Source organism: Gadus morhua, chromosome 16 (genome assembly GCF_902167405.1).
Source record: "Gadus morhua chromosome 16, gadMor3.0, whole genome shotgun sequence".
NCBI classification, from domain to species: domain Eukaryota; kingdom Metazoa; phylum Chordata; class Actinopteri; order Gadiformes; family Gadidae; genus Gadus; species Gadus morhua.
The window spans coordinates 1,255,386-1,267,263 of record NC_044063.1 but is presented as its reverse complement, the minus strand read 5'-3'; the positions used below and the strand labels follow the sequence as shown (position 1 = coordinate 1,267,263).

The 11,878-nt window shown below is 41.5% G+C and overlaps 1 protein-coding gene across 1 annotated transcript; it reads left to right on the top strand.

Moving 5' to 3' along the window:
- Positions 1-2,072: 2,072 nt before the first annotated feature.
- LOC115561026 (olfactory receptor 2G6-like) lies at positions 2,073-11,798 on the top strand. The gene is made up of 2 exons (XM_030380798.1): positions 2,073-3,024; positions 11,680-11,798. Exons 1-2 carry the CDS (start codon positions 2,073-2,075, stop codon positions 11,796-11,798), a joined length of 1,071 nt encoding a protein of 356 aa, XP_030236658.1.
- The last annotated feature ends 80 nt before the right edge of the window (positions 11,799-11,878 follow it).

The following is an 11,878-nucleotide window of genomic DNA, read 5'->3' as shown; positions in this document are numbered from 1 at the left end:
GCATTGAGCAAGTGAAAGACTTGATGTGCCGAAATTTCCTTCACCTCAATGAAGACATAACAGAGATAATTGTATTTGGTTCTAAAACGGAAAGGCTTAAAGTAACCCAACACCTTCACTCTCTGGCCCTGAAAACCTCAATCAAAGCCAGAAATCTAGGGGTTATCATGGATTCAGATTTACATTTCACATCAAATCTTAAAAATGTAGCAAGACTTAGAGGGCTCATGTCCCCCGAAGATTTACAAAAACTTGTACATGCCTTTATCACTAGTAAGCTTGATTACTGCAATGGTCTCCTTACAGGTCTCCCAAAACAAACTCTAGGGAAGCTTCAGCTTGTTCAGAATGCTGCTGCTAGAGTTCTAACAAAGACCAAAAAATTTGAAGATATTACACCAATTCTTAAATCATTACATTGGCTTCCTTTAGGTCAGAGAATTGATTTTAAAGTCATGTTGCTAATCTATAAATCACTTCATGGTTTAGGCCCAAAATATTTAACTGATATGCCTTCCACTACATAAGCCTTCTAGACCACTAAGATCTTCTGAGACCAATCTGTTAATTATCCCCAGAGTAAACATGAAACATGGGAAAGCAGGATTTAGTTACTATGCAACAAATAGCTGGAATAAACTCCCTGAGGATTTAAGACTTGCCCCAACTCTGAGCACCTTTAAAACAAGACTGAAGACTTTCATGTTTGCTTTAGCTTTCTTCTAAATCTTAAATACATTGCACTTTCTAAAAAGTTTTTTAACTTTGCCTTTATTTTCTATTTTATTACTAAAATGCCTTTTTAACTTTCTATTTTACTGATTTCTTTGCATATGATTTATTTTACTTATTTATTATTATATTTTATTGTATTGTATGATATTGTTTATATGTGAAGCACTTTGAGTCTGCCTTGTGTATGAACAGTACTATATAAATAAAGTTGCCTTGCCTTTCCTTGCCTTGTCTGCTCTAATCTTGAGGAATACTCAGACATTATAATTCCGCCCACAGAATTAGCATTTCACCAAGTTTTCAAAAAACAAAGGAAGCAGATGAGGTTGACGGGTTTTGTCAATGTAGTGAGGGTAGAATAAACCATTCAGGCTTCTCCAAATTAAGATATTTCAGTGCTTTCACTCATCTCTGTGTGAAAAGTGAATTTAAGCACAAAAAATACATCTTTACGGTGTCAGATTAACAGTTAATGTCATCTGCTTCCATTTTGGCTAACTTGGTCGAAGGCTAAATCTATCACATGCTAACAAGGTCAAATCCGGGTTTTTTGACAGTGCTTCTCATTGGACTATAGAAAATAACCTTATTTCCCCAAAGGTTGGACTTTTGCTTTAAAGATAAAGATAACTGTAGTCAAGCATTCGTTTTCATAGGTTTAGGGAATAGGACTTGCTGCTCTGGTCAACAGTTAAGCAGCAGTTTAAGATAATTAAACAACAAGCACGAAAACAATGGATTATTTATGTATGAACGTCAACATTTGAATCCAGGTATCCGAGTCATTTTCTGCCTGATAATATCAAACTGCTTTGAAAACATCTCTGCCCCCCAGACTCTACGGGGGTCTTAAGCATTACACGACAATCAGAGCAGACTTCAGCACCGTTTTCCAGACGGACGGGCTGCTTGCCTATTGGGCAGGATGGAGCCTCTCTATGTGATGGTCCCTGTTGACCAGAGCAGAGGTCCTGCTCCCATGGTTTCTGGGGTTGAGAGAAGCTTTATAGGAGCAGAGGAGAGCCTTAGCTCAGTCTGACGGACTGGAGGTTCTGGTTAGACCAGAGGCCACAATGTCTGCTACATCTTCCCTCTGTCATTTGAAACTGTTTTAAAGATGTGAGGTCATGTTCTAGGCTCAGAGAGGGAGTGGTAAGTGTGTGGAGGTCAGGTGTGGGGATCACACTAAACGTTCTGATGGAAAGTGTCTTCCGATGTCCCAGATGAGAGACGTTATCTGATATGAGTCTTACTTTTAGTCTGAAGTAATTGATGCAGGGATATTCTTCTAAAAGACATTATAGTCCTAAAACAGGAACAAAGACCAATCTCCTGTGATGTATCTTCTTCTGAGAGTGAAAGGTATCATGGTCAATTCAAGCCAGTTTCCATATTTCATACTGACTGCCTACCTGGACATGGGCTATCTGAAGTACTTATATTTTGTGATTGTTTTGTTGCTGTACATAATGATTGTGGTTGCAAATTCTTTTCTCATAGTAACTATTTGTATGAAGAGGAGCCTACATGAGCCTATGTATGTGTTTCTGTGTAGCCTGTTGGTTAATCAGCTGTATGGTAGCGCTGGTATATTTCCATTCCTTCTGCTGCAGATCACCTCAGACACTCACACCATATCTAGATCCATGTGTTTCCTACAGATCTACTGCTTGAACACCTATGCATCGGTGGAGTTTTGTAACCTGGCTGTGATGTCCTATGATAGGTACCTTGCTATCTGCTGTCCCCTGCATTATAAGGCTCGGCTGACCTCTAACAAGGTGGCTCTGTTCATCACTCTCATTTGGCTGTACTCTCTTATCAAGTTCCTAATAACTCTTTCTCTGAATCTCCGTTTAACGCTGTGTGGGAACGTCATTGACCGGCTGTCCTGTCATAACTACTATGTGGTCAAACTTGCGTGTACTGAAACAAGCCTTAATAATATCTATGGGTTCATCTCCGGAACCCTGACTATCCTGGTTCCCCTCATCCCCATCCTGTTCTCCTACGCCAAGATCCTCAGGGTGTGTCTTTCCAGTTCCAAAGAGACCAGGCAGAAAGCAGTCAGAACCTGCAGCCCCCACATCGCCTCCCTGATCAACTTCACCTTCGGCTGTTGTTTTGAGACGCTGCAAAGTAGATTCGATACAACTGGTGTTTTAAATCTTCTGCGTATATTTTTATCCTTTTACTTTCTGATCGGCCAGCCACTATTTAACCCAATTATGTACGGATTTAGAATGTCGGAAATCAGAAATGCTAAAGTGTTTTCTGTCATTAGATTGTGTACGTTTAAAATGTATTAATAAATTAGGTGAATGCTTACATATCATCATAATCATTTAAGGTGCCATGTTTATTTGTACCATCTTCTTTGCGCAGAGACCCACCTAGCCTACCTACAGCTTCTCCCAATACCGATGTCTCAGTGAACGTATGCCCAGTGCACCGAACTCAGGGATCAGTAGTCATTCACTAAGTAATTAGTAGTAGTTCACTAAGTCATAGGTAGAAGTTAACTAAGTGATAAATAGTAGTTCACGAAGTGGTTTGTGGCAGTTCACTAAGGGATCAGACCAGTGGTGTAGTCTATTTTATTGTAGTGGGTATACTGTGATGATTCCCTCCCAGCCTCGTACAAACCCGTCCCACCGGTACGTGTACGTGTGTGGCGCTTATGGGGTGTCGCACCACACTCACCAACGCAAGGGTCTACAATCCGCTGATTTAAGAGTATAACGATTATCAACAATCATGGAAAGCTGAGTAGGTTTATCAGTTTTAATAACAGTATGAACAAATAGAACACAAAAATGACAAGTTGTCCGTTGTATATCTATAGTAGCAATAGCACAGGCTAAACAAGGACAAAATCTACTCAAAATAATTTAATGAACTGTTTACAACCATGGCTAACCAGTCCATGAGAAGGAGACGACAGGAGACTAATGTTTCACTCTTTCAATTGCTCTAATTTGAGCTCTTACTGTTGTTATCTAACATACCATACAGTAATTGAATTGTGTAAAAGTGTGAAATTACTGCACCTTAAAAATGACCATGAATTAGCTATACTCTCATTTGCATAGTGATTAACATTATGAATTTCAATTGTGTATACCAACTGTATGTTGGCTGACATTTAACTAACTTTTTTTCCCTCCACTCTAACCAAGGATGCCTGTTTTTAAATTCCCTAGCCTGACACCCAGTCTGAAAGGCTTGACAGGGGTTCTCATCTAAAAGTAACAAGGAGATATAAAGTGGGATTAAAACATTGTCTTCTGTTTACTACTTGTTATGTGGTTTACACATTCATATGGGAGGACTGGACACACATACGCGCACGCACGCACGCACGCACACGCGAGAAGGAGGGGCTCGGCCCGCCAACTAATGCTGCGTTCGAGTATTCTCTGCGAACCGACTCGGATCTCGGATCTGACGCCACGCCCACACTTCAAGCGTTTTATTATTTCGCTCGGTCGTTGGAGGAAAACATGGACGCCACCCGGAAAGCTGTTATCGCGGTAGCATTGGCAGAGGACCAGGCGATACAATATAAGTAGGCTATAGGCCATAGTCAAGTCAAGTCAAGTTTATTTATATAGCACATTTAAAACAACAGTAGTTGATCAAAGTGCTGCACACAAATACAATATATTTGTGTACATAGGCAGAGATAAGGACGCAGTAAGGTATTGCAGTAATACGAGTGATTGAAATGTGGTCCAAGCACAATGAAAACAGTTCATACTTCAAGTCACAATGGGCGCAGCCATCTTGAATTCTGTCTCGGAATTTCGCTCGGTCACCACTGAGTTCAACCGGGGTCATCCCTATGTTCCCCGGGTCCTATGTTCCCCGCTCGGGGAACATAGGACCCTTTTTTAAAAAAAAAGGTCATATGCTCCCCGTTTTTCCCAAAAAGGGTCCTATGTTCCCCTGTAGCCATACATACCGGGGAGCATTGTACCCTTTTTGGGAAAAGCGGGGAACATAGGACCTTTTTCTGGGAAAAGGGTCCTATGTTCCCCGCAATCTATCAATCTTTAAAAATATTTAAACTTTGACGAGACATTCGCGTGATGACAGCCAATCGGCATTCAACAGCCTGGCCACTGAGTGACATGTGTAACGTAACAGCCAATCAGCGTTCAACCGGCCAACTCATATTGGCCGGTATCATCATAATCATTTAAGGTTTCATGTTATTTGTACCATCTTCTTAACACAGAGATCCAACTACCAACAGCTTCTCCCAATACCGATGTCTCAGGGACCACTGTACCAAACTCAAGGATTAGTTCAGTAAGTTATAGGTCGAAGTGAACGAAGCGATGAATAGTAGTTCACAAAGTGGTTGATAGTAGTTCACTGAGTGATCAGACGTAGTTCACCAAGTGGTTAGTAGTAGTTCACTAGTAATGAATGGTAGGAGTTAACTATGTGATAGTTCACTACGTGAACGTCTACCACCGCGTCCCTTTTCCAGAGGGGAGGTTTGTGTGCGGTCAGGGCACTGTTGGGTGTCATGAAGCCGCTCAAAGCACCTCATGACGATAGGGGTCAGTGCTACGGGGTGGGAGTCATTCAGGCAGCTGATGGAAGGTTTCTGGGGTAGGGGGACAATAGTCGTCTGTTTGAAGCAGGAGGGACTGCAGACTGTTTCAGGTTGAATATGGAGATGAAAACCTCCGCTAGCTGGACGGCGAAACCTCTGAAGACACGGCCTGGAAGGCCGCCTGGCCCTGACGACTTCAGAGGAGTAACTGTTTATTAAACCCTCCTCAGGTCAGCCGTAGTGGGGGACAGAGTGCAGTCGTCCTGGTCCTCAGCCCATCTCACAGTAGGGAGGCTGTTGCTGGCCTCAAACTGAGCGTAGAAGCTATGAGCTCTCCTGGGTTCTCTACTTTAGCTCCCTAAAGTAGCTCCCACCCCACACCACATGCGTCTGGGGTGGGAGCTGTGGTAGTTAGACTCCAGTTTGTCTCCTCAGGCTCTTTGGGCGTCTCTCATGGCCTGCCGTAGGTCAAATCTGGACTTCCTCAAATCCCCCTTAATGCAGGGCTAAGGGCAGAGGACGTGCTCTGAGCTTATCCCTTACCATGTTTATCTTGTTTCAGGCGCTGTCTGCAGGTTGGGAGGAGGGGGAGGAGGGCCGGGGAGGGGTTTATAGCGTCACTTAGTTGAGAGGAATAATAGTCAAGAGTCATCAACCCGGGTGGGAAACTTAACTAGTTCACTTAGTGATCAGTAGTAGTTCAGTCAGTGATTAGTAGTACTTCACTAAGTGATCAGTAGTAGTTCACAAAGTGATCAGAAGTAGTTGACAAAGTGATCAGTACACACTTTTCCTGGTGACTACAAGTGATCACACACACACACACACACACACACACACACACACACACACACACACACACACACACACACACACACACACACACACACACACACACACACACACACAGACTTGATTCAACCATTTCATCAGAACAGCTGAGCTATTCCATATTTTATCTCAAATGAATTCAAACTTGATCACTTTAGCTATTTGTTTAACTCCTACACTTAATTTGTTTACAACCATTTCACATTTTTTAAATGGTGTGCATGTTGACATTATTTACTGCATTTAGACCCTGGAACTCTTTTCCAATATATCTCCCTTGATTCAAGGGATTCAACATTTCTTTATGTCGCAAACTATGTGGCTTCACTAAAACCTATTTTCAACCTCCCTTTACACTACAGCACTCAACGCATTTTCTGCAGGAAATGCATTTTCTAGTTTACTTAGTTATTTGCAGTTATTCACTCGTGGCTAATATTCATTAAAAGGTCTATCTTTACATACAGGACCTTAATGAGCTCCCTTCAAACATTTAAAAATGTTTTACTTTCTAAAAATTGTATCAACCAATATCTTTCTCACACAAGTCCGCCATCTCCAGCCCTGAACCTGTAGCCCGGCAGGAGCCCCCCAGGGGCCCCAACCCACTGGTTGGGAACCCATGAAATAAAACCAGACAGCTTACTGGACAACACTCGTAATATTTCTTGTCTTCGTTTTTATACTGATAAAATTGAAGGCATCAGACGCGCCATCAATATCTCCACTTCAAACAAAAATGTTGGACTACCACCCTGTTCAGGCAAAAGTAACGTGGCAAGGGTGGCATGTTTTAATGTTATAGACTCTAAGGGCCCTATTTTAACGGTCTGAAACGCAAGTGGGAAGCGCAAAGCGCAAGTAGCTTTGTGGGCGGAGTGCCAGCTCCCGTCCACTTTAAGAGCCATGAGCGCATTTGAATCGACGAGTTGATATTTTGACAGCGCGTCTGCAGTCTCAGATGCACATGAATTTCAAAATGCAAATGGCTCAGTTTATTGCCAAATAATATGGCCTAATTCACACATGGAATAAGGGGTTTTCTTCCACAACTTCAGAAATACTGGGTCCTCAAATAAATTTCGGCAAAGAAAACGTATATGATATAACATATGATATGCGGTAACTGTGGTTCTATTTAATGATATACGCAATACATTATAAACATTGTTTCTTATCAGTATTGTATGCTATCCTAATATGCATGTGTCCCCGCGGTAATAGACATTGCCATTGATTGTATTATGCGTTACGTGTTTAGTTTGTGTGTGTTTAAACAGAGCACACACGCGCGCCCGCATTCATTCATTCTTTTTAACACTCACTCGCGGTAAAACAATGTTTTTCACGATCAAATACTCATCAATCCTAAAAGTTATGGGCATGTAGGCCTATACACGATGTCTGTGTCAAGAAAATATGTGTTTATCTGTACGGTGTTTGCAGATGCATTGATTTAAAAGTACAACTTATTACCGCTGCATCAGCTGTTCATTCCCAAATAATTTACCAAGAATGTGTGGCTAGGTAGATGGGAGAAGCAAAGTGTATGCGCGAGGTGCACAAGCAATCCGTATGCATCGCATGCGCCCTTAAAATAGCATCTGAACAACGCGCCACTGACTTTAAACCAGGTATTTCCTGGTCAGTAGCGCAATGGTATTCAGAAACGGCAAAATACCGTTTGCGCCAGAACACGCCTCCTCCGCCGCTTTTCCACTGCATGGTACCAGCTCGACACGACTCGACTCGACTCGACTCGACTCGACTCAGCTCGCCTTTTTTGCGTTTCCACCGCGAAAACATGGTATCTGGTACCTGAAGTGGCTGCTTTTTCTAGTACCGCCTTGCTCTAGGTTCCAAGCGGCTGAGCCGATGCTAAAAGGTGACGTCGGCAGACGGCCGGCCACTGATTGGCCAGAGTGTGACGAAGTCACGAGAGCGACATGGCAACCATGCTGGTAACAGCCATAGCAGCGCCGCAGCCAACATATTCCACTTCTTCAACATGCCAGCTAATAATACGAACACGAATACCATCGCATCGATGTTCTCCATTGTTGTTATGTGGGTTCTGTCCATGTGTGGGTTACGTAGGTGTTGTTTGCGTCGCGTACAAAAATACGTCACGGCCCTTTCGCGCAGCCGACCCCGCCCACGTCCCGGATGTACTATTTGCGGTGGAAAAGGACCCGCGCTGCTACCGCGTCGAGTCGTGTCGAGTCGTGTCGTGTCGAGTCGAGCTACATGTGCGGTGGAAAAGCGGCATATGTCACTTGCGCCGGATGCAAGAAGGGCCCTAAGGGTGCACTCACACTAGGCCATCTGGCCGTGGCCGTTGGCCGTTTTCACACCTAACCGTGCTCAACTGGCCCCCTGTTCTCTGGCCTGCACTCACACTAGGCCATCAGGCCGTGGCCATTGGCCATCGCAACTGTGGCCTGGCCAAGGTAGGCTCTTGTGAAAAGCGATTCACTCCGCTCAAAAAGCGGAGTGAATGGCAGCATGTTGCTGCAGTAGTGAACTCTGTCAGTGGCACGTAGCGCACAGTCCCAGAATTAAAATAGAAGTGGTCTGACATAAGGATACATATTTTTATATACCAATAAATCCAATAAATCGTCATGGTCCCTGAAGACCCACTCTCTCCGAATCCTGCCATTTGCATGGTCCTCCAGCAGTGCCATGGTGCAGCATTACCAGAGCCGGACAGTAACGGAGTACAATTTTGAGGGATCTGTACTTTACTCAATATCATTTTTGGGGAGTACTCATGACTTTACTCAAGTAAATTTGAGAGGCAAATATTGTACTCTTTACTCCGCTACATTTCTATCCATAAACGTGAGTACCTGTTACTTCTTATAAAAAAATAATAATAAAAGGAGAAAAGAAAAATCTCGGAAACCCTAAATTTGTTGTTTCCCTCTCAAACGTGATTGGATTGTGCAGGCGCCAATGATTAGGACAGCCTTCAGCCTATCAGCAATCACCTTCGCTTTCTGACAAAGTCAACTCCATGGTCAGATTTAGATGAGACGATTGTTGATTTGATTGATGAAAAAACAGAGAAACTCACACATACATACAATTGTTAGCTGAATTTTCTTTTCTGATATTACATATTTAAGTAAGCTCAGCACTTGTTTTTATGTTCTTGAGTATACTGTTATTCTGTATACTATTGTGCTATTGCCTTGTGGGCAAGTGAGAAATGTTAAATTAAGCAACATGGTAAAAAGATGAAAATGACTTGTTTTTACTTTCAATTCCTTTTACATTCTCCAAGGTATTAACATTTTTCATAACTCCATGTAAGACGTTTCTAAACATAAATGTAATTACTGTGGCAGTATTAATGCAATATTTAGAAAATGTACTCTTGTACTCTTGATACTCAAGTACTTTTAAAAACAAGTACTTCAGTATTTTTACTTAAGTAGACATCTGACTGTAGTACTTTTACTTGTACTTGAGTAAACTTTAGCAAGGGGTATCTGTACTTTTACTCCAGTAAGGAAGCTGTGTACTCTGTCCGCCTCTGAGCATTACGCACGGGGCTCACCGCTGTATTTATAGGGTTACAGTAATAAGACTGGCCGAGAACACCTTGGATAATCAGTTTGTAATCACCCACGTAAAATGTTCTTGAACATAACCCCTTTTTAATGCTTGATTTGTCATGAAAAGCACCAAGAGGAACGGACAATAATATAACGATTGTGATGAGGAGTATGTTGCTTGGTTTTCCACACTTGGGATTTAATTGACATTTGATTATGTGTCTACAGTGTCACATACAAATAGAGAATTTTCATTTTTAATTTTCATTTAGATTCTAAGGAGATGTTTCTGGAGTTATAACTGAGAAATAACGCAGTTGACTTAAATTATTCTGATTACATAGATTTAATGCATGATACAGGTTGAAATTAAACTTATGAAGGGCGATGATAAACATAATCGTTCTTCTCACTCTACATTTCTTCAGTCTGACTTCAGTTCACCACCACACCGTCTGTGTCGCTAATTCTCCTTTTCCTCCAAACCACGCGTACGCATGGGTCAGAGTTTGCTTAGGGCTGCGCACATTCTCCCGTCAAGATAGTTTTTTATAGATCACAACCTTTGCGTAGAAAGTCACGTACGCCACTTTCATCCCCGTTTTGTGCGTACGCAACGGTTATGAATGAGACCCCAGATATGTAGCAAGAACCTAGCCTCTCGCCATATTTATGAGGGTCACCAAAACCCCCTTTTTAAAAAAATCTGTTTCGATATAAATGAAGATCGAAGTGTGTTGATTTGTTAAATGTTTGAATGAAGGTTAAGAGTTTAAAATTGACCAAGTTACAAAGTCTGAAGTAGTTGTGTCAGAGACTGCAATGAGACCAACTGAAAATATATGAAGCGTATACTTAAAATCCAACTGTTTATTCTGAAAAAAGTATTAGCCTCAACACAAAATAAACCAGATATGTGAAAGCACCTAGCCTGTAACAATATAAACGGGGGTCCTAACTCACAAATGCCCGATACTTAACAATCATATTCCAATCCATTAATCATTTTAGCTCCAGTGTAATATGAAAAACCTTAACAGTTTAACCTCTACATTGTGTTCATGGTTAAATATTGACGTTAGGTTTCAAGATGTCAAAAATGGTTAACTTTTAATGATAGCCACCTCACCGGAAGTCAATGAGACCAACTTGAAATACAAGAAGCGGCTTTAAAATTAAATAGTTGATTCTGAAAAAAGTATAAATGATATTGAAATTTGTTTAGTTATAAACAAAGATCTAAGTGTGTGATTGGTAAATGTTTGAACGAAGGTTAAGGGTTAGAAATTGACCAAGTTGCAAAGTCTGAAATAATTGAAGTGTCCGAGAATTGGCTGACGGCTTCGCCATCCTCTCATTGACTTCCATTATAAAAATTTAAGGAATTAAGAGTTGGATATTTAAAAAGCTCTAAGATATTTCATTTAGGAAAGTAGTAGCACAAGAATCAGAGGAAATATGAACATTGTAAAAGTCGATTGGAGTCTCTAGGTGAAAAGCTGTGGAAGGAGTAGGAAACCAAATGTTGTAGAGAATAATAAAAAAAGAAAGAAAGAAAGAAAGAATAAAGCCTAAGAATAAAAAAATGTTGAGTGCTGCTTGCAGCACTCAACTAGCTATGAGATCATAATAATTAATAATATTTTGGTCTATATATATATATGTATAGTGAATTTTATGCATTTATTTTTCGTTTCTAGAAATAAAAAAGAATAGGACACAATTTATGAGCATTACATATAGGCTTATCATGTACTCTGTAGTGTGTCTATGTGTCCTAATGTCATTTACGGTGTTATTGTTCCTAGCTCCTCCCTATGGAGGGGTTACCATGGTCACCTGGTGTTTAGAGAACATGATGATGATTTCATAGGAAGATGTCACCCCTGTAGCTGGCGTCTCTCCCTCATGTTTGTGAGACCACTCTCAGCCTGACGCCAAAACACAGAGCTCAGACTGTCGTGTTTAATGCGGTGCTTTCAGCAGCACTTCTGGACCAGTGGAGCAACACAGTGGTTCCAGCCAACACAACAAGAAACGTGCTGCACAGGAAGGGGATTCAGGTGTACAGGAAACAAGGGGGTCTGAACAACACAATCTGAATAAAACCCACACTACCAGCCACGATTGAAATAAACAAAATACTTCCATATAATAAACATTGTTTGTTCATTGATTGTTG